At 37.8% G+C, this 26,708-nt stretch overlaps 1 protein-coding gene across 3 annotated transcripts in view; it reads left to right on the top strand.

Moving 5' to 3' along the window:
* The first annotated feature begins 2,863 nt into the window (after nt 1-2,863).
* The window catches only part of EEF1AKMT2 (EEF1A lysine methyltransferase 2), a 74,687-nt gene continuing 50,842 nt past the window's right edge, over nt 2,864-26,708 (top strand). The window contains exons 1-6 of one of the 3 annotated variants that reach the window (XM_067024399.1): nt 2,871-3,236; nt 4,371-4,436; nt 4,948-5,066; nt 17,375-17,403; nt 19,599-19,706; nt 23,304-23,520. In XM_067024399.1, the coding sequence (XP_066880500.1) occupies nt 3,127-3,236; nt 4,371-4,436; nt 4,948-5,066; nt 17,375-17,403; nt 19,599-19,706; nt 23,304-23,520 (649 nt within the window). In that variant the 5' untranslated portion in view covers nt 2,871-3,126. Of the gene's footprint in view, nt 3,237-4,370; nt 4,437-4,947; nt 5,067-17,374; nt 17,404-19,598; nt 19,707-23,303; nt 23,521-26,708 lie in introns of all 3 variants that reach the window. The other 2 variants (XM_059053989.2, XM_059053987.2) reach the window with 2 other exon arrangements.

Here is a 26,708-nt window from a genome sequence, read left to right on the forward strand (position 1 = left end):
AGCTCCTTCTACCACACTTTTTCCAAACTCAGCAAACAGAACTGTTTCCTGACAGTTGCACAGGCCAACAACATTGGAATATTCTTGATGCTCCCTTTGATCAGTCAGCACAGTTTTCAAAATATATCCAGAATCCTACAATTCACCATCAGCATACCCATCACAGTGGTCCAAGCTATCATCAGCTCTCTCCCAGATCACTGTAACAGCCCCTAACTCAAGGGGTCTGAACTGTAGGCAATTCTGCCCCACGGGTCATTTGGCAAAAATGAGACATTTTTGAATGTCACAACTGGGGGTGGGGGTAGGGTGCCACTGGTATTTAGTGGTCAGAGGCCAACGAAGCTGCTAAACATCCTACAATGCATACATAGGACAGCCCCTCACAGCAAAGAATTATTCTCCACCACCACCCCCGCAAATGTCAATGGAATGAGGTTGAGAAACCCTGTGTTCCCACTTCTGCTTTTAACCCTTTCCCTGTCAAATCTATTCACAACATACCAGCCAAAACTGTCACGCCAAAACTTAAATTTAAATCATGTTGCTTCTTGGTCAAATCTCAAACCTTAGAATGACCTGACTCCTTCATTTCCTGCTGCTGTCCCACTTGTTCACTCTGCTACAGCTACACTAGTGTTTTTTCTGCTTCCTGGATACCCCTAGCTCATTCTACCTCAGGGGCTTTGCACTCACTCTTCCCTTTGCCTGAAATGCTCTTCTCCCAGAAAGTTGCAAGGTTTACTCCATTATCTCTGCTCTAGATGTGGTGATGTGTGACCCAGACCTCCCCTTGCACAACTGATTGCATTATTATCCCAGCTGCTGGGGAGGTTGTCAGGTGACAGCCCTCTCCTGGAATTATCCTTCATGGAAGAGTCTCATCACCCAAGGTCAATCCTCCTTTTCTGGGCAAACAAGCATTCAATGCCTGGTCAATGTAGATGAATAAAGGCCCACATCCTTCAATCCAACCTGAAAATTCCAAAGGATCATCCCAGCTTCACAGTGCCCTGTCAGGGGAGAGGGTGTTAACTGAGGCTCAGTCATAATGGTACCCCAGCCTGACTACTTCCTCTGTCCAACCCTGCTTCTCTCTCTTCCCCGATAGGTGGTGATCTTGAGAGCACTCCCTAATAAACTTCTTCCATGTTCATCTCAGTCTTACACTCTGCTTCCCTAGGGACACCACCTGTGACAAACTCTTTTAGGTTTTCACTCAGTGCTACCCTCTCAGAGAATCCTTCCCTTCTAACCCTAACCAGAATCGCCTGGAACTTGACCATTGTTTGGCCAATCGGGGAGCATTTGAGAACTCCTGAAAGCAGTTTCAGAGAAGTTATAGGTGAGCAGGGTTCCAGGCTGCAGGGATTGGAAGAGTGAGAGGGAGACAGGCAACCCAGAACACCCTCAGAGCCTTCCTTCTGCCCTGTGGAACGGGCACCTGGTGGAAGGGACTGTGTTCCTTGGCACATTCCAGCTTCTCCCTGGTGATGGGCAGCTCTGCTCGGATCGAGCTCCTCCATCCCCCCACGAAGAATCTGTTGCCCTGGGAGATCAGAGGTGGTGCCCCATTCAGCCTTCAGGACTAAACACCCAGAGTAATCCTGGAGCCAGAGAAGGAACTCTGTATAAACCATGGTTTTTTCCAGGGCTCCATACCAACAACTGTTTATAGCATTCATCAAACACAGCAAAAACATCTTAAGTGTTGGCACGACATCAGATTGAAGACAGCCTTGTCTTTCATGGGTGCTTCTGAATTAGAACGTAAAACTTTTTAAGACCCACTCAGTCACATTCAAGCTTACTCTCTTGAGCATCGAGTCTAGAAAAAATCAAAACAACCATTCGCTCATGGCAGCACTAATTGGACGTGGCATTTTATTACTCTGTAATAAGGTAACTTATGCACTTTCTTGAGTTCTTTAATCAGTATACACATAGATTCCCATCTGTCTTTTACCATATTCTATCACCAGTGGTTGCCTGAAGATCTTGGAACATCTTGCATCAGAGGAGATGCACATGCGGTCTTAATCGGGATTTCTGTGAGCTGGAAAGGCAAATGTTGATGCTGCTTACCGCCAGGGACTTGTTATTGGGCTTCTGTCTGCCATGTCAACAGCAATGTGGCCTAGGAAACATGTGTTTTGGTTGGAAGGCAGCCTTGCTAGGAGCCTCTGAGATTCTTGTCTAGGGCATTGGACTACCAGTATTTCATTGCTGCTACAGAAGTCCCCCCAGACCTTTGGCCCATAAGATCTCTGGCATTATGCTGCAGAACTTCCAGTATCAGTCCCACCAAAGGGTGGATGAATCTCAGATTCACTGGTTGGGTGCTTTCTATTACCAGCGAGCTGCAGGTGAGGAAATTGAAGCACACAGAGGTTAGGAGTCTTGGATAGGGCCAGGCGCCTGGTTAGGGGCAGAGCTGAGACAGGCATCTTGACTTTCACTTAGACCTTTCTTCTCACTTAGCACTCTGATACCCGTGGTTGACTTACTTGGGAGGGCGGGGAGTGGGGGCGGGTGTCGTAAGGCATTCATTTCACTGGGCATAAATTCCCTCGTCCACCAGTGACGTCAAGTCAGAAGAGGCCAGAGTGCTATTTTCAAGGCAGAATGCCAGCCGCAAATGAAATTAGCCTTAGGCAGGAAAGCCAAATAATGCGATGGACTGTCTCACCCACTTCTCACATCTGCCCACGACGTGGAGAGATGAGGTGATTTGTACATTTGGGTTGGTCGGCTTAGCTATTTAGTGTGGCTCCCACACCGCCAGCCTTTTTCCAAAATTCAATACCTTGAACAGTCCCTTAGGAACAGCAGTCCCCCAATATAGTGGTGCTTAGGCGGGCACCTCGAAGAAGGGGGTGCATCTGACGCTGGTTAGAGGGAGAGTGGGGACCGAGGCGAGGCCCCACTCCGCCCACTTTGGGCTTGGGACCCGGGACTCGGGACCAGGGTGGCTGCAGGAGAAGCGCAGGACTGCGGACCCCAGACGGGGCCGGGAGCAGTAGAGAGGGCCGACTCCCGCCTCCTAGAGGCGCCAGCCCGCCCGTCCGCTCTGCCCGCGCCACGTCTCTATGGCGGCTCCAAAGGCCGTCCGGGGCAAGGAGCGCGATGAGCGAGGGCGCGGACGACGACGGCGGCACTGGGGCCGCGGCGCGGTCTGGAGGGGGCAGTCCCGGAGGGGATGGCTTCGCCCCGTCTGCGCTGGGCACCCGAGAGCAGTGAGTGTGGCGCAGGGCAGGGAAGGGTGAGCGGCGCTGCCCGGACTGGGCCGCAGGAGGGGAAGGAGAGATGGGGCCTTGGCGGCCCGGGAAGATGGGGAGAGCTTAGGGGGCGTGACGGGAGGAAGCCTAAAGGGCCGCTTTGGACGAGGCTCCGGGGGGGTCGTAGGGATGGAATCCCGAGGGACTACACTGGCGGCTGTAAAGAGGCCTTTCAAGGGGTTGACGTCTAAGGGACCTGTGGGGTGCGGGAAGGGCTCTAAAGCTCTTGGGGAGGTTTTTTTAGGGGTCTTGAACCTTTCGGGCCGACTTGAAGAAAGGGAAAGTGGGCGGGGCTGACGAATAGGGCTGGTGGGCGAGGGTAGGAGGCTGGAGGAGAACTGCCCGGCGGGGGAGCTGAAGAGGTTAAGGGGACGAGGGCAGGGATGTGGAAGCTGGAAGGGGTGGTGGTGGGGGGGTGGTCTAAGGAGGGAGCGAGGAGATAGTGGGCATCTTGGAGTAGGAGAAAGTGGTCTGACCTAAGCAGACGCTCAGCAATTATTTAATGGATTAATAGATGGATGAATGAATGACTGTGGGGAAAGGTAAAAATGAGGCGTAGCTTGGAGGGGGAGAAGGGCTTCTAGAGACATGAAATAGGAAGAGACGGCAATTGATGGAGGAGGAGTCCTTAAAAGGAGTCAGAGTAAGTCTTAAAACTTAACCTTTAAGCGGAGCTTAATTTTGGCGAATTCCATTGTGAGTAACCACCTAATTGGTAGAAAATTCTTGTGTCTTTACATTTTAGACTGAAAAGTGCTGTAATGACACTATCTATGTCTTTACAGTCAAGTTTTGGATTTGTGTTTGGGACTTAGGGACCCTTGGACAGATACGTCTTTGTATTTTTTAAGCTAAAACATAACACCGTTTTAAATGTCAGGCATTGTTGTAAGTGCTTTACATGTATAAACTTATTCTTTCTTTCATTCTTTTAACACAAGGATGTTAAAAGATTGAGCGATGTGCACTTATCAACGCTAATAATGTTTTCAATTTCTGTCATAACTATCCCAGTAATGTATTAGAAATATACCTTTAATTCATAATACAGTTTAATTGAATAATTTGCTTTGCATTTGATTATTCATATAGTTGGGATGCTGTCTATGAGAGAGAACTGCAAACTTTCCAAGAATATGGAGATACAGGAGAAATCTGGTGAGTTAGAAAAAGTAGTGGGATTATGATCCAGAAGATTGTGTAGGTGTGTGTGTGTCTGTTAAGTGCTTATCCCAGAGAAACCCTAGAAATCTTGGGAACCTTGGACTGATTCTGGCTTTAGTGGGTAGATTGAAAGAATCTCTCTCTTTTCTCTTTTAATGGCCCAGATATAAATTTGATGACAGTATTAGGAAATAACCCTTATTATATAATTGTCCTTTTTCAATAAGCAATGCAGTTTTGAGCCACCAACATGTACAAGTGTTAATGCTGATATAGAGAAACATTAATAAGTAACATACCAACCTTATCTGTTTTGTTCTATTCTTGGGGGTGTTTTCTTCTAAATAATAGTATTGATGAAGGTTAAGCAGTTACAGATGTTATTTCTTACTTTCAGAAAAGACTTAATTGAGCAAACTGAATAAGCTGCTTAAGTGGAATGTGGTTGTAACCTTTGTTCTCTATCCCTCTGTTATTTGATTAACTGATTCTCTGTTTCTAATAGGTTTGGAGAAGAGAGTATGACTCGACTAATAAGGTGGATGCAGAAACACAAGATTCCATTGGATGCTTCAGTGCTTGATATTGGAACTGGAAATGGTGTTTTCCTGGTTGAACTTGTTGGTACTATTAGTATTCATGTGTTAGAATCAAATTTAAAAGTGAAATTAAGAAAAAAATTTGCAATTGAGGATACTAGCTATCTAAATCCAAAGTAGTAAAGCAGTCGTACCACTTACCTTGAGAAGTCACATGGTACAAAAGGGAGGCTGCATGGGCTGTGAGAAAGCACTAAATGAGAAACCAGGGGATCTGAGTCCTAGTCTTAGCCCTTCTTGCTATTGTCTCAACCTTGAGCAAGCCACTTTTTTTTTCTGGACTTCAGTTCGTTCCTAAAGATTTTGACTAGGTGATTTCTGGTTTCTTCTAGCTCAAAACTCTGGAAATCTGTACTTATAAAAGGAAGATGATTTTTTTACATTTCCAGTAGGACATATATCCCTTTTCTTAGGTGAGCATATTGTTTTTGAAGAGTGTTTTGCATATGGTTTGAATAGAGCATTTTGTCCATGGAACTGAGTTTTAGTACAGGTTCTACTACTAGCTAAACCATCACTGTTAATGCCTGTAGTGTATCATTGCTCTGCCAAGTGCTGTGGAGGAGGTGTAAGACTTAGGCTTCATCCTAGATGGTTTTACTGTTTCAGTTTGTAAGGTTATATACATAACAGTGAAACTTGCTAAGTGACTATCACCTGTCAAGCCTTGTGGTAGGCACTGGCAGTATGAAAATTTAGACCTTGTGCTTGAGTTGTTCACAGTACAGTAGAGGATAGACTGACATAGACATAAATAGCTAATGCTGTAGCTTGATGTACGCAATGATAGATATACTGAGTATAGGGAAGGGAGTGATTTGGGGAAGAGGGATAGGAAGTGTCTTGGGGGAGCTAATATCCAAGTTGGGTGGAAATTGTGTTGAGTGTGGATAGAGTGTAAAGAGGGAGAGAATTTCAAGAAGTGGAAACATTATCTAAAGGCATGAAGGTTCTGGCCCTATAAATAATTTGGTAAATTAGAATATAAAGTGTATGTGTGAGGTAGTCAGAGATGAGGTTTAGATTAAAGGTAGGAGCCATATCCTATGCCATACCTAAGAGCTTAGAGTTTACTCTTAGTCTATGGGGAGCCATTAAAATGTTTGAAGCAGTGAAATGTGATTAGAAAAAATTGTAATAAATTTTTTTGAAACGAGTTGCAGCATAAGTACGTTAAAGTGCGCAAACCAAAGAATATGGCTCAATGAATTATTACAAAGTTGAACACACATATCACCCTAATCAAGAAATAGAATATTATAGACTCTAGAAGAGCCCCCCCCTTAAACTCCCTGCTAATCCTCTCTAAATTTCTCCTCCTTCCTCTCTAAGGGTAACTACAAGGAGTTTTAACATCATTGATTAATTTGTCTGTTTTGGATATATAAATGGAAGCCTTCTCACTGTGTTCTTTCTGGTGTCTTTCACTCAACATTCTGTGAGATTCACTCAACTTGTACATAGCAGTTCATTCGTTTTTGTTGCTGTATATGAATCCTTTGTACAGTTATACCACAATTTTATTTATTCATTCTGTTGTTTACCTGTAGATACTTTCAGATTCTAATAGCTCACTTGTAGAGGTTAATGATTTATCCTTTGAGACTAATAGTTTAACTATAGATTCTTTTATGTTTTCTACATATATAATTATGCAAACTATAAATAATGATAGTTTTATTTCTTCCTTTCCAATCCTTTGTAACTCTTCCCCCCTTATTACACTGTTTGGGACCTTTGGGAGAATGTTGAAAAGAAGTGCTGACAGAAGGCATCCTTGTCTTTTTCGCCCTTTTCAGAGAATACGTTCAGTGTTTCACTGTTAGGTATGATGTTATCTTGTAAGTTAGTTTTGTAGATAACTCTGTTATTAGACTTCAGAAGTTTCCTCCTGTTTCTCCTTTGCTAACGGTGTGTGTGCATGTGTGTTGTTGTTGATTAAATGTTTTTCCTGTATCTGTTGAGGTAACCATATGAATTTTTTCCTTTATTCTATTCATGTAGGTGAATTACATTGATCATTTTCAAATGTTAAGTGCATTTCTGGAATAAACCCAACTTATATATATATTACTGGATTCAGTTTGTTAATATTTTGTTTAGGATTTTTGCAACTTTGTCCGTGAGGGAGATTGTCCTGTAATTTTCCTTTCTTGTAGTGTCCTTGTCAGGGTTTGGTATGAGGTTATGCTGACATCATTAAACGAGAATCTATTTTTTGAAAGAGTTTGTTGACAATTGTTTTTTCTTCCTTAAATGTTTGGTAGAATTCACTGGTGAAGCTACCTAGATGTGGAGTCGCTTTGGGAAGATTTTTTTCTTTTTTAATGTGAACTTACTGAATAAAGTATAACATCCATGTAGAAAAGTGAATAGGTCATAAGTGTTCAGCTTTTACAAAATGAACACTTGTGTGTAACTCACCAACCTGATCAACAAATAAAACATTATTAATATCATAGAAGAAGCCCCCTTGTGTCCCCTCTGACTCATTCCCTCCTAAAGTTAATGATTATTTTGACTTCTGTCATCATAAGTTAGGCTATTTTTCATGTCAGCTGTACTGGTTTCTCATTGTAGTTTAATGACTAATGATGTTGATTACTTTTTTTTTTTTTTTTTTTTTTTGTGGTACGCGGGCCTCTCACTGTTGTGGCCTCTCCCGTTGCGGAGCACAGGCTCCGGATGCGCAGGCCTAGCAGCCATGGCCATGGGCCAGCCGTTCCACGGCATGTGGGATCTTCCCGGACCGGGGCACAAACCCGTGTCCCCTGCATCGGCAGGCGGACTCGCAACCACTGCGCCACCAGGGAAGCCCTGATTACCTTTTTCACATGCTCATTTGCCATCTGTATATTGGTGAAATGTGTGTTCAAATCTTTGGCCTATTTTTAAATTGGGTTGCCTGTTTACTTATTAAGATTTGAGGATTCTTTATGTATTGTGGATATAAGTTCCTTGTCAGGTATGTGATATGCACATGTTTTCTCATTTGTTTGCTTGTTTTTTTTTCATTCTCTTTAACAATATCTTCTGAAGAGCAGAAGTTCATTTTTATGAAGTCAAATTTATTAATTTTTTCTTATATGGATCGTGCTTTTGTTGTCATATTAAAGAACTCTTTGCCTAACTTAAGGTCACATAGGTCTTCTAGGTTTTCTTCTAAAAGTTTTAAAGTTTTACATTTTACATTTGGATCTATTATTTGATTTGAATTAATTTTTTTTTTTTTTTTGGCATGTGAATGCTGAATTGTTCCATCCGTCATTTGTTGAAAAGATTATCCTTTTTCCATTTCGTTGAGTTTTGCCTCTTTTTGACTTGATAGGAATGGTATCTTTGGGTATATGCACTTTCTGGATATGGTTTCTTTGGCTGAGCATGGATTTGTTAGGTTTATCCATGGTCTTTCATAGTGTGTGTAGCACTAGAGTGCTTCATTTCATTGTGGTTAGTACCGTACTATATGAAAATACCACAATTTATTTATTGATTTATTCTTTCATTCATTTTATTCGTTCATTCTCCTGTTGATGGTCACGTGACTCATTTCCAGCACTGTTATTATGAATACTGCCAAACAGTTTTCCAGATTGTTTGCAGTAGTTTGCACTCCTGCTGGCAGTGAGTGAGAATTCCAGTAGCTCCACATCCTTGCCAACACCTGCTCTTGTCAGTTTATCCAATTCCAGTGATTCTGGTAGGTGTGTCGTGGTATCTTGTGGTTTTATTCTCATTTCCCCGATGACTAAGGATTTTGAGCATATTTTCATATGCTGTCTATTTGGCTGTTCTTTTTTGTGAAATGCCTATTCAAGCTTTTGCCTATTTAAAAATTGTGTTGCCTTTCTTTTATTGATTTGTAGGAGTTTTTTATATATTCTGTGTATATAACCTTTGTATCTGGTGTGTTGCTTGTCTCTTCACTTTTGTAATAGTATCTTTTTTAAAAAAAATTATTTATTTATTTGGCTGCGCCAGGTCTTAGTTGCAGCATGCAGGATCTTTCTTGCTGTGTTTCCTTGCGGCACACGGGATCTTTTTAGTCACGGCACGCGGGATCTAGTTCCCTGACCAGGAATTGAACCCAGGCCCCCTGCATTGGGAGCTTGGAATCTTAACCGCTGGACCACCAGGGAAGTCCCTGTAATAGTATCTTTTGATGAACAGAAGTTCTTTAATTTTACTAAAGTTTAATATATCATTTATAAATGGTTAGTGCTTTCTACTAAATCTGCCTACCCAGAGTCAAAAAGATATTTTCCTGTATGTTTTTCTAGAAACTTTGTTGTTTTCTTTTTCACACTTAGGTCCCAATTAATTACTGTGTATGTTGTGAGGTAGAGTCAAGGTTTATTTATTTTTTTCCCTATGAATATTCAGATAACCCAGCATCACTTATTGAAATGTCTGCTCTTTCCCCCACTGCACTGTAGGGGTGCCTCTGTCATAAGTCCAGTAATGGTATGTGTTTGGGTCTGTTTCTGGATCCTCTGTTCTATTCCTTTGGGTCTGTTTGTTTAGCCTTATACCAGTGCCAAAATGTCCTAATTACTGCAGCTTTGTAAGTGTCCCCATTTGGTTAATGTAAGTTCTCCAACTTTGATAGCTTTTCCATTGTTGTCTTGTATGTTGTTAGTTAGCTCTTAGCATATTTATTTAAATTTTAGAATCATCACTTTTCAGGAAAAAAAAAACCCACCCTGGGATTTTGATTAGGATGGTATTGAATTTATGGATCCGTTTGAGGAGCGTTTACATGTTTATAGTATTGAGTGAATCCATGAACATGATGTATTCCTCCATTTATTTAGTTCTTAATTTTCTCTCAGTAGTATTTTGTCTGTATAGAGATTTTCTGTACAGAGATCTTATATATTAGGTTGGCCAAAAAGTTTGCTCGGTTAATGAATACATTGTTCAATAAAGTTCTTGGTGAAAATGAAAAATGTGTCTTACTTTTACTTAAAACCAAACAGGGCTTCCGTGGTGGCGCAGCGGTTAAGAATCCGCCTGCCAATGCAGGGGACACGGGTTCGAGCCCTGGTCTGGGACGATCCCACATGCCGCAGAGCAACTAAGCCTGTGTGCCACAACTGCTGAGCCTGCGTGCCACAACTACTGAAGCGCACGCGCCTTGAGCCCATGCTCTGCAACAAGAGAAGCTACCTCAATGAGAAGCCTGCGCGCCACAACGAAGAGTAGACCCCGCTCACTGCAACTAGAGAAAGCCCGCGCACAGCAACGAAGACCCAATGCAGCCAAAAATAAATAAATAAATTTATTTTTAAAGACCCCAAATAACCAAAACAACTTTTTGGCCAACCCAGTATTTTTCCTTGGTTGATTCCTAGAATTTTTTGTGTGTGTGATTATTATTGTTATGCTTTTAATTTTATTTTCTGATAGTTTATTGCTACTATGTATAAGTACAACAGATTTTTATATTGATCTTGCATCCAATAAGTCACACATTAATTCTAATAATTTATTTATAGATTCTTTTGGATTTTCTATAAAGACTGTAATGTCATGTGTAAATAGTAGTTGTATTTCTTCTATTCCATTCTTAATATTTTGTTTATTAAAATGCTGTGCAGTCTCTAGGTCAACATTGAATAGAAATTGTGAAGGCAGATAGCCTTCTAACACTGCCAATTAGAAGAGTAAAGCTTCTAATATTTCACTGTTAAATATGATGTTAGCTCTAGGTTTTTATAGGTAGTCATCCAGATTGAGGCTGTTCCTTTATATTCTAGTTTGTTAAGAGTTTTTAATCATAATGGTAGTTGAACTTGATCAGTTGCTTTCTTTAATATTCATTGATATGATCAGATGATTTTTCTTCTTCTGTTAGAATTGAATTGATTGATTTTGGTGGGGCTCCTCAATTTTTAAAAAATTATTTATTTATTTTTGGCTGCGTTGGGTCTTTGTTGCTGTGTGCAGGCTTTCTCTAGTTATGGTGAACGGGGGCTACTCTTTGTTGCAGTGTGCAGGCTTCACATTGAGGTGGCTTGTCTTGTTGCAGAGCATGGGCTCTAGGTGCGTGGGCTTCAGTAGTTGTGGCATGCAGGCTCAGTAGTTGTGGCTCACGGGCTCTAGAGCGCAGGCTCAGTAGTTGTGGTGCACGGGATTAGTTGCTCTGTGGCATGTAGGATCTTTCAGGACCAGGGCTCGAACCCGTGTCCCCTGCATTGGCAGGCAGATTCTTAACCACTGCACCACCAGGAAAGCCCCTCAGTTTTTTTTTTAATTGACGTTTTTATTGAGATAATTGTAGTGACTGTTCAATGTTATAACAAATTTCCATTCCTGAAGTAAACCAAGTTTGATTGTGGTGTATTATCCTTTTCATATATTGTTGGATTTGATTTGGTAGTATTCTACTTGGGAATTATATAGCTTCATGAGAGATTAGCCAGTAATTTTCCTCACTTGCAATTTTATTTTTAAAAATATTTATTTATTTACTTTATTTTTGGCCGCATCGGGTCTTAGTTGCAGCATGTGGGATCTTTTGTTGCGGCATGAGGGCTGTCTAGTTGTGCTTACTTGCAATTTTAATGTAAAGTTTTTGTATCAAGGTTATGCTGGTCTAATAAAATGAGATGAGACTTGTCTCTGTTTTTATATTTTTCAGAGGATTTTTGTAAGATTAGCTTTGTTTCATTCTTAAATGTTTGGAAGAATTCATGGTGACATCTTCTGGATGCTATCTTGATTATTGTAGCTTTTTAGTAAATCTTAAAGTTGGGTAGTGTGATTCTGTCAACTTTATTCTTTTTGAAATATTGTATTGGCCATTCTAGTTTCTTTACCTTTCCAAATAAATTTAAGAATTAGTTTGTAAATATCTACAAAAGAATCCATGCTGAAAATTTCATTGAAATTGAGCTAAATCTATGATTTGAGGAGAATCGACATCTTTACTCTCTTGAGTCTTCCAATTCATGAACATGGTATGTCTATTCATTTATTTAGGTCTTCCTGGATTTCTTTCCTCAGCATTTTTTGGTTTTCATTCAGCATGCAGGTCCTGTGCATATTTTTTAGACTTATACCTATGTATTTTTTTTGGAGTATTTAAAATGGTATTGCTTTTTGAAATTCAGTTTCCAATTGTTTATTGCTAGAAATATGGTTGATTTTTATGTTGCCTTTGTATCCTGTAATCTTGCATATTATTAGTTCTAGGAAGTTTAAATGGATTTTCTGGGATTTTCTATGTGGACAGTCATGCCATTTGTGAATAGGGACAGTTTTACTTCATTCTTTCCAATATGCATGCCTTTTTTTTTTTTCTTGCCTGATTATACTACCTAGGTCTTCCAATACAATACTGACTAGGACTGGTGATGGCACATTCCTTCTTTGTTCCCATCTTAGGGGGAAAGTCTTCAATTTTTCACCATTAAGGATGATATTAGCAGCAGGATTTTATTAGATGCCCTTTATCAGGTTGAAGAAGTTCCCTTGTATTTCTAGGATGTATTTCTTGAATTTCGTTAAAAAAATAATAAAATAAAATAAATTGTTTTTGCATCAGTGAATATAATCATGAGGTTTTTTTCTTTAGATTGTTAATATGGTGGATTATATTAATTGATTTGCAGATATTGAACCAGTATTGCACTTGTGGAATAAGCCCCATTTGGTCATAATGTATAATTCTGTTTCTATATTGCTAGATTCAATTTGTTACTATTTTATTGAGAACTTTTAAATCTGTATTGTGTTTTTTTAAGCTTTTTTGGGGGGACTTCCCTGGTGGCACAGTGGATAAGACTATGCACTCCCAGGGCAAGGGGACCCAGGTTGGATCCCTGGTCAGGGAACTAGATCCCACATGCATACCACAACTAAGAGTTTGCATGCCACAACTAAGGAGCCTGCCTGCCACAACTAAGATCTGGCACAACAAAATAAATAAATTAATTAATTTTAAAAAAGGATTATTTTGATGTAGACCATTTTTAAAGTCTTTATTGAATTTGTTACAATGTTGCTTCTGTTTTATGTTTTGTTTTTTTGTCCACTAGGCATGTGGGATCTTAGCTCGACCAGGGATTGAACCCACACCCCCTTCATTGGAAGGTGAAGTCTTAACCACTGTACTGCCAGGGAATTCCCTACAGCTGTATTCTTGAGGGTTATTGGTCTGCAGTTTCCCTGCAGTCCTGTATTATCTTTATTTGGTTTTGGCCTCAGGGCATTGATGGCCTTAAAAAATGAGTGGGGAAGAATTCCCTCCTTTTAAAATTTTTTTAAGATACTGTGTAGCACTAGTGTTATTTCTTCTTGAGTGTTTGGTAGAATTTGCAATTAAACCATTTAACCTGGAGATTTCTTTTCTGAAGGTTTAAAATATGAATTAAATTTCTTTAATAGTCACAGTCCTATTTAGGTTATTTATTTCATTTGAGTGAGTTTGTGTGGTTTGTGGTTTTTTGAGGAATTAGTCCATTGTGAATTTGTGTGTATAGAGTTCTGCACAGTATTCTCTTATCCTTTTAAAGTCTGTTGGGTCTGTATTGAAATCCCCTTGTTCATTCCTAATGTTGGTAACTTGTGTCTTCTCTCTCTTTTTCTTTGATAATGATGCTAGAGATTCATTTTTTCTGTCTTTTATAAAAATTTGCTTTTGTTTTCATTGACTTTCTCTATTGCTTTTATGTTTCAATTTCAATGAGTTCTTTCTTAATTTTATTATTTTTTCATTCTTTTTACTTTTAATTTATTCTTGTTCTTTTTTTCTAGCTTCTTAAGGTAGAAGCTTAGATTATTGATTTGGGACTTTCCTTCTTTTCTCATGTAAACATTTAATGATATAAATGCTATAAATTTTCCTGTACGTGCTCCTGCACCATACAAATTTTGATATACTGTATTTTTATTTTCTTCTTCTTTTTTTTTGGCTGTGCCTTGAGTCTTGTGGGATCTTAGTTCCCCAACCAGGGATTGAACCCAGGCCTCTGGCTGTGAAAAGTGTGGAGTCCTAACCACTGGACCACCGGGGAATTCTCTAATTTTCTTCTTTGATCCAGATTATTTAGAATTCTGTTATTTAATTTTCACATGTTGTGGATTTTTCTCTTTGTGCTTTTGACTTCTAGTCTAATTTGATTATGTCAGAGAACATACTTTGTATGATTTAAATTCTTTTAAATGTGTTACTTTGTTTTATGATCCAGGATATGTCCATCTTGGTGAATGTTTCATGTGCACTTGAAAAAAATGTGTATTCTGCTGTTACTGGATAGAGTATTCTGTATATGTTAACTAGACTTATGGTGTTTGATGGTGTTGTTCATTTCTATACCTTTACTGGTTTTCTGTCTATTAGTTCTATTAATTATGGAAATAGTAATGTTGAAGTGTCTGACCATATTGGTAGATTTGTCTGTTTTAACTGTTATTTCTGTCAGTTTTTGCTACGTGTATTTTCAAACTCTGTTGTTCAGAGGATACACATTTAGGATTGTATGTGTTTGTGTATTGATGAATTGACCCGTTTATTGTATAATGTTCCTCTTTAACATTGGTAGTTTTCTTTACTTTGATGCTAATAATAAAGCCACTCCAGCTTTTTAAAAAATTTGAGATATAATCCACATACCATAAAATCTACCCTTTGAAAGTGGTTTTTAGTATATTCACAAATTTGTACAACCATCGCCACTATTTTAATTCCTGAAGATTTTCATCACCCCAAGAAGAAACCCTATATTCATTATTGTTCACTCCTTATTCCCCATTTCCTTCAACCCCTGGCAACCACTAATCTACATTCTGTGTCTGTGGATTTGTCTATTCTGGTCATTTCATATAAATGGAATCATCAATATGTAGTCTTTTGTGTCTGGCTTCTTTCATTTAACATAATGTTCTCAAAGTTCATCCATATTGTAGCATGTATCAATACTTTTTTCCTCTTCTTGTCCAATTAATATTCTGTTGGATGGGTTTACCACATATTGTTTTTCCACTCGCCAGTTGATGGACATTTAAGTTGTTTGTGCTTTTCGGCTATTTTGAAAAATGCTGCTGTGAAAATTCATGTATAAGTTTTTGTATGGACATACGTTTTCATTTCTCTTGGGTATATACCCAGCTTCATATGGTTACTGTATATTTAACCTTTTGAGAAATTGCTAGACTGTTTTCACAGTGGCTATACCATTATACACTTCCATGCACACTGTATGTGAGTTCCAATTTTTCCATATTCTCACCAACACTTTTTATTATCTTTTTGATTGTAGCCATCCTTGTGGGTGTGAAGTTCAACTTTTTAAAATTAGTATTTGCATGGTATATCCTTTTCTATTCTTTCTCTTTGAACCAGCCTATATCATTATATTTGAAGTGAGTTTCTTGTAGCCAGCATATAGTTGGGTCATGTTTTTTTATCCTTTCTAATAATCTCTATCCTTTAATTGGTATATTTAGAACATTTGGATTTAGGTCTACCATTTTATTATTTCTTTTCTCTTTGTTACCTCTGTTTTTTCATTCTTCCCTTTCTCCTTTCCTGCTTATTTTGGTTTATTTGAACATTTTTTAGTATTCCATTTTAATTAGATATATCTATTTGTATAAATGTCTTTGTATAGTTTCTTTAGTGGTTGCTGTAATGACTGTATCTTTTTGGCTTTTTTAGTGGTTGCTGTATGATTATAATATACATACTTCATTTACACAATCTACTTAGAATCAGTTTTTACCGTTCCATGTGGTATGTGGAAAACCTTAACCACCTGTGAGTTTTTTAATCTTCCCTTCTTTATATTGCAGTTGTCTTAAATATTACCTTTACATTGAAAATCCTGTAGGATAATGCTATAATATTTCCTTTCAAAGGAGAATAGTAGTTAATTATGTTAACACAGACATTTACTTTCGCAGCTTTTTTCTTCATTCCTGATCTTCCAAATTTGTTTGTTTTGGTATTATTTACCTTCTGTCTAAAGAACTTCCTTCAGGAATGATTTTAGAGCAGCTTTCCTGGCAAGAAATTTTCTTAGCGTTTCTACACCTGAGAATGTCTTTATCTCACCTTCATTCCTGAGGGATGTTTTTGCTGAATATAGAATTCTGAATTAACTGTTTTTTCAGTACTTTAAAAATGTTGTGTGACCTCCATAGTTTTTGATGAGACATCATTAGTCGTCTGAATTGTTGTGTTCCTGTGAGTAATGCATCAGTTTTCTAGATGCTTTCAAGATTTTTTCCATTGTCTTTTAGTTTTTACCAGTTTAATTATGATGTACTGCTGCTTGGATTTCTTTCTCCTTATGCTGTTTGGGGTTCACTGAACTTTTTGAATCTGAGAACTTAAGAACTTAATTTTGCCAAATTTGGGATGTTTTCAGCCTTTGTTTTCAATTTTTTTTTTCCCCTGAATCACATTCTCCTTTCCTTTTGAGAGTCTGTAAATATCAATGTTAAGCCTCTTTGTATTGTCCCACAGGTCCCTGAAGCTTTGGGACCTGTTCATTTTTTTCCAATTATTTTTCTCTATTGATTAGATTTGATAACTAGTATTGATGTGTCTTCAAGTTCATTGATTTTTCTTCTGTCATTTCCATTCTGTTATTGAGTCCACATATTGCAGTTGGCTGATAGTCTCCTAAGGCTCTTTCAAGTTCTCCCTACATTTTTTCTTTATGTAACTTGGTGATTTATTTGTTGTAGAAGGTAGTTTATTAGTCCCAAATGATTTACCACAGTGTGGACTTTCTAATCGCATTTCTGTAGTAGTATTTAATATGTTTTCTGTCCCCTGTGTTTTCTGTAGGTTGGAAGTTAAATCTAGAATAAGGGTCAGCAAACTAGTTTATGAGTCAAATCTAGGCTTCCCCTGTTTTTATAAATATTTCTTGGAATACAGCTGTCTGTAGCTGCTTATGTGCTACAGTAGTAGAGTTGAGTAGTTGTGACAGGGATTGTATGACTGGAAAAGTGTAAAATATTTATGCTCTGTTCCTTTAAAGAAAAGGTTTGTTTACCTCTGATATATAGATTTTTATCAAATTCAGTTTTTTTAAAACAAGTAAATTTAATAGGTGGTCATGTATATTTGCCTATGTGACACATAATGTTTAGTTTTCTGTATTTTTGTCATGCTAACAATCATTGCTTATATTCGGTGCTTTTTCAGTGACCGCCTACATTTTTGATGGATACACACACACACACACACACACACACACACACACATGCACACACACACACATATATACTTTTTTTTTTTTTGCTGGGTATATAATTTTAGATTGACATTTTCCTTTTGTTGTTTTCTGGCTTCCATTCTTTATGACTTATTGCCAGCCGTCAGTCTTGCTGTTGGTATTTTGCAGGTAATCTGTCGCATTGTATCCCCCACCCCACTCCCTGAATGCTTTTGAGATTTTTCTGATTTTGGTTTTCATCAGATATATTATACTATTTGTATATAATATAAATTATATATTTTATCAGATCTATATATTATCCTATACTGTCTTTGTTTTTATCATGACTTGAGTTTATAGTGCTTCTTAAATCTGTGGCTTGGGATCCTTTTTCAAAATTAGAAAGTTCTCAGTCATATGTCATTTTCTTTTCTGTCCTATTCTTATTTCCTCTTTTTCTAAGACTCCTATTATATATATTTAGGTCTTATACTCTGTGCCATATTATATCTTTTATGTTCTTTCTTGTTTTAAATTTTACATCCTTCTGTCATTTTGTGCTTAAAGTGGTATTTTCTTCTGACTTTTCTTCCACTTCACTATTTTGTTTGTGTGTTTCCAATCTGCTATCAAGCCCATCCTTGAGTATCTTAATTTAATCATTGCATTTTAAAATTATCTTATTTGTATGTTTGTTTGTTATAGTTTTCATTTCTGTCACAATTCTCCAAATTGTCATTTATTTCAGTTTTTTAAATATGTTTCTGATCATTCTTTTATTTGAGTCTCCTGTGGGTCTTTTTCTAATGTAAGTTTTTTCCCTTTGGTTTTTCGTCATTATTTCCTTGAATGTCTGCTTATTTCTCACTGAGTGCCAGAAATTGAATGTGAAAAATGTTGGCAGTAGTTTGAGGATGATTGTTCTAGAAACTTAAAACATCTACATATGATTTTTATAAATTCTAAGGGAAGAATAAACAGGCTTGGAGAAGAAGGAACTGGTAAGAGTCAATTGATAGAATCATCCTGCATTCTAGGTCTGATAAATGAGGGAAACTGGGAGAAAATGAAGATCTTGAAAAATATGGATTGAGATTGCTAAAAGAATAGGAGGTTGGCATCAAAGAAGGGATATTAGACCTTAAGACTGAAAATAAAAATGATCAAAGGGAGCAAAATGCTCTGTGGAAAATAATTGTTGTGTTACTTGAGTTTAGATTAGGAATCAGTCACTTAGGGTTGAAAAGTTTAAATAAGTCTTAAATGGGTGGTGTTGGAGTAGGTTAAGTAGTTTTGAAGGAAGTAACCATTTAGTAAATGGTGAAGAGCTGGAAGAGAATTTCAGGCTACACTTTACTTTGCAACTTCTGTTCTTCTTCAGATTTCCTTTGAAATTTTCTTTAGTCTGATTGGTCTAACAATATTCAGCATAGTTAGGGGTGAAGACCAGAGGCCATCATGCTTCTGCCTCAGGCTCCACACACCCTTAGATGGGTTAATGTGGTTAGTAAACAGCTGGACTGCATGTTTAGTCTCAAACCTCTTAAGTCCAGTGAGCTTTCTTTAACTCTTTGGGGGTATGAATACCTGCCCAATTTATCTCACAGGTTTTTTGTAAAGGTCTATTGGGATGTATGAGATATTTCAAAAACGAAAAAATACTATACAAATGTAAGGTGGTTAATGATCACATGGTTGGTGGAGAATTGCATGATTTGTAAGTACACTGAAGAAAAATTTTTAAAAGCAAGAACTTACTACATATGCATTTAATTTATTCATGTAACTTAATTGTGTTAAGTAAAATCTATGACAGATTTTTGTGTGAATTAAAGCATATCAGGGCTTCCCTGGTGGCACAGTGGTTGAGAAACTGCCTGCCGATGCAGGGGACACAGGTTTGTGCCCCGGTCCGGGAAGATCCCACATGCCGTGGAGTGGCTAGGCCTGTGAGCCATGGCTGCTGAGCCTACGCGTTCGGAGCCTGTGCTCCGCAACGGGAGAGGCCACAGCAGTGAGAGGTCCGCATACCACAAAAGAAAAAAAAAAAAAGCATATCGGCATTAGAAGTTAATGCTACATTTTTCTGCTCTAGGGCTGAAATACACATATATTCTCGTTGTCTTTAAGAAAATGAATTTCCTTTTGAAAAAAATCAAATATTATAAAAGAATAAATTGTCACATTATATAAATTTAAACTTTTAGTTTCTATTTAGATTCTACAATGAAATTTAAACATTTTAGATTATTGCATGGTATATGTCATTTGATATATTAAAAAAAAACAGTCCCAGTCCTAAAGAGATATTATAATTCATAGGTAAAACAGTATTTAAAACTTCTGAAAACTAAAGTATAACATTATTTCTCTATCCCTAGGCAAAATTTGGTTTCTCTAATATTACTGGAATTGATTACTCTCCTTCTGCAATACAGCTTTCTGGAAATATTATAGAGAAAGAAGGTTTATCTAACATTAAGTTGAAGGTAACTTATTTATATTACTGTAACTTATTTTAATTTACAATAAGTTATAAAGTTTAAATGTTTCTGAAGTATATTAATTTGCTGACATCTTTGAGCTCATAAATTAAGGGTCAATCATAAATAATCCAAAATGATACTTTTTAAGTGACAGTATTAAAATTTTCAGTCTAGTCAGTTTGGGAAAGTTATTTTCTCCTCTTCCTTGTGTGCAGGTATGTTTATTCTTTCTTTCGCTCTTTATTTTTGCAAATACACACAAATAATAGCTAACTTCGGATTAACTAATCAAAAAGTTGTAAGGGCTTCCCTGGTGGCGCAGTGGTTGAGAATCCGCCTGCTGATGCAGGGGACACGGGTTTGTGCCCCGGTCTGGGAGGATCCCACATGCCGCGCAGCGGCTGGGCCCGTGAGCCATGGCTGCTGAGCCTGCGCGTCCGGAGCCTGTGCTCCGCAACGGGAGAGGCCACAACAGTGAGAGGCCCGCGTAACGCAAAAAAATTTTTTAAAAAAAGTTGTAAATGCCTAAAGTAGTATAATGCCACCAAAGATTACTCAATTTATGTTTTGCCCTCTGATCGTGAGGAGATGATGACTCTTGCATTTATATTTTTATCCCAGGCTTCTCCTTTGAGCTCTAGAATTATATAAACACTGCTTATTCTATAGTTCTGCTTGGATAGTTAAAAGACTCTTAATAGGTCCAAAATGAAACACTTGGTTTCTTCCTTAAACTTCTCACTCACCTCCCATCCCCTACCCACTCTTTCCTTAAAATCCTATAACAGGGAATTCCCTGGCAGTCCAGTGGTTAGGACTTGGCGCTTTTACTGCTGTGGTCCGGGTTCACTCCCTGGTCGGAGAACTAGGGTCCTGAAAGCCTCAAGGCGCCAACAACAACAAAAAATCCTATAGCCAATTTTGTTGGTTTTATCTTCAGAGTATATCAGGAATGTGATCATTTCTTGGTATTTCCACTGCTACCTCCGAGATCCAAGCCACCATTATTTCTCACTTAGATGACTGTAGTAGCCTCTTACTTAGCCTTCCCGTTTCCACTCTTGCCACCCTGCTGTCCATTACCACAGGGTACCCAGAGTTAGTTTTTTAAATATAAATCAGCTTGTGTCACTTCCTTGCTCACAAGCCTCCAAGGGCTTCCCCGTTGCATTCAGAATGGGATCTGAACGCCCACCCAGCCTTACAAAGCCCCTCATTTCTTACCTCTTTCTTTCTTTATCACCAGTACTCCAGCCACACCGGCTTTCTTTCCGCTCCTGATACGTGTCAGCCCTGTTTTTCTCCAGTCTTTATACCTGCTGCTCTCTGCCTAGAATGTTCTTGCCCCAGATCTTAGTTTGTTTGGCTCATTCTCATCATTCTGGTCTCTGCTCAAATATCGCCTTCTTAAAGAGGTCTTGCCTGACTACCTTTTCCAAAACATTTCTCCTCCCAGTCACTCACTGTCTTCATTATTCTTTTTTTTCTTCATAGCACTTTATCTGAAATAATTTGGTTAGCTTATTTATTGTTTGCCTCTCCTTTTAGAGAATATGAGATATATTCTCATGCAGGGACCTATTTTTTTTTTAAAGGCCTATGAGAGAACCCTGAGACTCTCCAGTTTTTTGTTTTTTGTTTTTAAATTTTATTTATTTATTTATTTATTTATGGCTGTGTTGGGTCTTTGTTTCTGTGTGAGGGCTTTCTCTAGTTGCAGCAAGTGGGGGCCACTCTTCATTGCGGTGCGCAGGCCTCTCACCAACGCGGCCTCTCTTGTTGCGGAGCACGGGCTCCAGACTCGCAGGCTCAGTAATTGTGGCTCACAGGCCTAGTTGCTCCATGGCATATGGGATCTTCCCAGACCAGGGCTCGAACCCGTGTCCACTGCATTGGCAGGCAGATTCTCAACCACTGCGCCACCAGGGAAGCCTCAGGGACCTTTTTTTGCTTTGTTTGCAGTTATAGTCCCAGGGCCTGAAAAGTTCCTGCATATAATAGGTGTCTATGAAATATCTATTGAATAAATGAATACTTTTAAAATAAATTTATTTTTAAATTTATTCATTTATTTATTTTTGGCTGTGGTGGTCTTCGTTGCTGCTCACGCGCTTTCTCTAGTTGCAGTGAGTGGGGGCTACTCTTCATTGCGATGTGCGGACTTCTCACTGTGGTGGCTTCTCGTTGTGGAGCACAGGCTCTAGGCCTGCGGGCTTCAGTAGCTGTGGCTCGCACGGGCTCTAGAGCGCAGGCTCAGTAGTTGTGGCGCATGGGCTTAGTTGTTCCACAGCATGTGGGATCCTCCCGGACCAGGGTTCAAACCCAGGTCCCCGGCATTGGCAGGCAGATTCTTTTTTTTTTTTTTTTTTTTGCGGTATGCGGGCCTCTCACTGCTGTGGCCTCTCCCGCCGCAGAGCACAGGCTCCGGACGCGCAGGCCCAGCGGCCACGGCTCACGGGCTTAGCCGCTCCGCGGCATGTGGGATCCTCCCGGACCAGGGCACGAACCCGTGTCCCCGGCATCGGCAGGCGGACCCCCAACCACTGCGCCACCAGGGAAGCCCGGCAGGCAGATTCTTAACCACTGCACCACCAGGGAAGTCCCACTAAATGAATACTTTTATATAGGCATTTAGGATAGGAACTTCTCCAAACTTCACTCTTAAGAGTGGTAGTCATTATTTTGCTTCAGGTTGTAATGAATACTTTGATGTGAGGCAGGGGCAGGAAACCTATGTTCAAATGTATGTAAACATGCAATACACATTTTCAGGTAAAACAATAGGAGTTTTAGATAATACACTATGATTATTTTAAGTTTACATGAATAATCATGAGCTAATTTCTTAATTACTTTTTCAAAGCAGCTTTTCAGAATTAAGTTTGTTGGCAAATTATTTTGAATATTTTATGAAATTGGGGCAGATCACTATTTCAAATGCTTCTAAAGTATCAGTAAGTTATTGAAGTTATTGAAAATGAATGAGATGCTGATACATGACTTTCAAAATCTGAAGTGCATGATATTTATAAAGTTAAGTAGTTGCAGTTTAAGCAGTCCTTTAATTTCGTAAGCTTTGTGCCATTCATTGTATCCGTTAGTTGCTTTGTAAGCTGCTGAGTCAAGGCAAAAGAACTTTTGATTTACCATGTTTACCTCAGGTCATACAGCTAGTAATGTCAGCTACAGATCATCTTATTTCAAGTGCCTTGTTTGAGCTCCAGATATTTTTTTGTCATTTAAAAAAATATTTCAAATATTCTTTTTTTTGACAGAAATAACTTTTTCATAAACCAAGCTTGTGAGCCCCATTTATGTGCTAGTATTATTAGGCAATACACCTGGCTTTGATTTGTTTCCAAATTTGTAGAGATTTGGAATGTCCAGGAAACACTGTCAGTCTTGCTTACTAATCTTAGCTTTAATGATCTTGGAATGAACCACATAAAAGTTAGATATAAAGTTAAAAATGTTTATTATATGTAAAATGCCATCATAAGTAATTGCTCTTTTTATCTGTAACTTTTTACAGATTGTTACTTAAATTCAGTAAATATTGAGTGTGAATTGTTCTCACATAGACATTGATTTTTAATATAGGTAGAAGACTTTTTGAATCCTTCCACAAAACTGTCTGGATTTCATATTTGTATTGACAAAGGGACTTTTGATGCCATAAGCCTTAATCCTGACAATGCAGTTGAAAAGAGGAAGCAATATGTGAAATCTCTCTCCAGGGTGTTGAAAGTGAAAGGCTTTTTTCTAATAACCTCATGTAATTGGACCAAGGAAGAGTTGCTAAATGAATTCAGTGAAGGTAAATGGCTGTTATGTTGTTTAAATGTGTTCTTACCTCAGGTTTAATGCACTTAAATAGGTTTTTTTTTTTTCCATGGTGTTATAGTATTTTACTTTTCTATTTGTGGGAGTCGCCTACTTTTCTTCTTTGTTAATAACCATGGTAGTCCTTTTAACTGTATATGCAAAGAACAAAGAAATAATATTGGTTGAGATCCAGAGTCCTTTGTAAAATTTTCCAAGAAATCCTGGCAGTTAAGTACTAAAACTTATGAGCCTGTAAAAATTAAGTTCTTTGTTTAAGCTGTATAATCTGTTATTTAGGGAATCAAACAAAGAAAGTGCATATATTGTGTTTCTGACTTCAGTGTACTGATATACTGGTAATTAGTAATAATATTAATAATGCAGATGGTAGTAGTATTTTTTAAAGTCTGGTATGAGAGTTTTCATTTTATAGATACTTTGTCTTGTCTAGTGGTCATTAAGATATTTAGGATTTTTCTTCTTGTTTTCAGTGTATATTCTTTTTTAACATTGCACAGAAACAAAATGTAGGAACTTAGAAGAATTACTACCTATTAATTCTTGAGGAAATCTCTACTTTTTGCAAGATTTTGGTGCCAAGACAGGATCCTTTTTTGCCCCATTAGCAAAGTATAATTAGTGCTATGTCTACTAAATGGGGATCTTGTAAGAATCGAGAATCTTTAATCCATACACAAATATTTTGAGCTCTTTGGAAGACTGTTTCTTGCATGGTTTAAGGATTATTTCACCTGTCACTTTTCTCATGCAGTGCACAGGACTTTCTGGGAAAGTACCTTGAGAATCTGTAACTATATATTTGCAGTTTTTTTTCTTAGACTCAATTTCAGATTAGTATTTTTTTTTTAAAGGAGTAGGAAGAATTTTCAGGATGGAGTATTAATAAGTGATATGGTAATGGTACTAAGTTTGTGGTTAAATTTTGAACCTCAGTTGTCACAAGCTAATGGGAAATGAATTTATAACTGTATTGCATGCGCTTTATCTCAGAGTTTGTTTTCTTTTTGGTAGTAAGGGAATAGGCAGTAGGAGGGAGAACACTTAACACATGTCCTTTTGTGTGCATTCGATGGCTTTGGCAGGTTATATAATGTAAAACTTGAAGTGTTTGAGGCTTGAAATGTGAGCTTCATTGCTGTTGCCTCTGGAAAACAAGAATTATGTGATTTATTGTCTTTTATTTCATGTCATTAATTTTATTATCTTCTATGTTAAATTTGTTTCTTTTAGAACTATTGAGGCCCCGTTTCAATAGTCTTTCTTCTTGAAGCTTGACAGTTTTAATAAATGCTCAAAGTTACACTGTGTAGGGCAAGTTCCTTTCCTGGATTTTAAATACAGGTGTTCTCTTTTATCCCTGGAACCACCAGACAAAAACATATTTGTCTGTCTTTCATAATGAGGAACAGACTTTAGCCTTCTAAAGAGTGATTAAAAATGTGTCTGTGTCTGAGAACTACTGAATAAATTCTTTAACTTCTGTTCAGTTTTAGAGCTTAATGCAGAATTTAAATAAGCGAAATGTTACAACAGGAAATGTTAAAGAAATAATTATATACAATTGAAGATATTTTTCTAGGCATGCTTCTCTTAGAAAATGGTTTTTGGAGTTAGATAGATACAGGACACTAACAGGACACACTGCCATGCATCACTGCCAAGGGGCTTGTCACTAGCTTTTAAGATTGACTTCCATGGTCCCTTTTGCATACAATAAAGATTACTTCACTAATTTTTTTAAGGTTCTTTGCTTCTTTCCTAATTTGGAATGTAAATGTTCATAAATCTGTTGAAATGAATTTTTCATGTTTCTTTTGTAGCCCTATTTATATAAATATTTTGTGTTGCCGTTTGTTTTGGTGAGGATTACTTAATCATTTGGCAGACACTAGGATATTCTAATCTGATGTCCAAGGAACTTGACTCTCTTACAACTAGTGAATTAAAAAACCCCCAAACCTATCTTACTGAAAAAGTAATCAGATTCATTATGAAAAAATTTTTAAAATATTGGTAACCTCAACACATAAGTATATAGATTAAAATAATTAAAATTTGTTACCTATCTCTGGTATACAACCACTTTGTATTGTTGATAATACATCAACATTTTGATGTATAGTCTACTGAAATATAAAACTTAAATTCTGTAGGGTTAGTCCAGGGAGTTAAAAGATTAGTCCTAGAAAATTCACCCGGACAGCTCCATTTTCTCTTGAGAATTTTTATTATGAAATATTTTAGGCATATGTAAAATTTCAGAATACAAATATGAGTGTGTACCCATGTACCCATCACAGTGGCTCCATTTTTTAGCATTAAAATGTATCGTATTATTTAAAAGGTCTGGCCTTCTTTGGAAAAGTTTTCTTATGATCAGTTTTTAATGAGTATGTTCATATTTAGTTATTTGTTAAGATTTGGTGAAGCTTGATTAAGAATATGAATTATGAAGCAAAGTATAAAAAAACCAATTGATACAATAGTGTATATCCATTTAAGCATTTTCTTCTGTTTACAAGAGTTATTTGAGCTTTAGCTCAAGACATGGAAACTTAGAAAATGCAGACACCTTCTCCCCCAAAGAAAATGAACTCCCCCAAACTGATAGTCCCATCACTGAGAGAAAACCATGGTTAACTAAGAGTTAACCAACCTTCTACCCTTATTCGTCTTATTTTTAGAAAACAGAATAATAAAACATTAAATTTCCATTTTGTTTTATAGGTTAGGAGAACACCACATATTCTTATTTTAATCTTCACAAAATCACTGTAAGTTAGATAGGGGCAGTGATACCTGTAACCTCCTTGCATAGAAATTGAGGATTCTGGTTAAGGTAAATTGACCTTAATCTAGTAACCTTTCACCTAGTAAGTGGTAGAGCTGGGACTTGAACCCAGGATTTTTGAATACATGTTAAGGTTAAAAAAAAAAAAAGAAATCACCCTGTGCTGCTTTGAAAGTTACTACTTCCTTACCTTCCCAAGTTCGGTCCAGTTTGGATCTTGATCTTTGGTTACAAACTCTTTTTTTATTGTGGTAAAATATATATAACATAAAATTTACTATTTAGCCATTTTTAAGTTTGTACTTCTGTGGCATTAAGTACATTCTTATTGTTTTGCAGCCATTGCCACCATCCGTCTCCAGGACTTT

The sequence above is a fragment of the Kogia breviceps genome, chromosome 2, assembly GCF_026419965.1.
Source record: "Kogia breviceps isolate mKogBre1 chromosome 2, mKogBre1 haplotype 1, whole genome shotgun sequence".
Classification (NCBI taxonomy): domain Eukaryota; kingdom Metazoa; phylum Chordata; class Mammalia; order Artiodactyla; family Physeteridae; genus Kogia; species Kogia breviceps.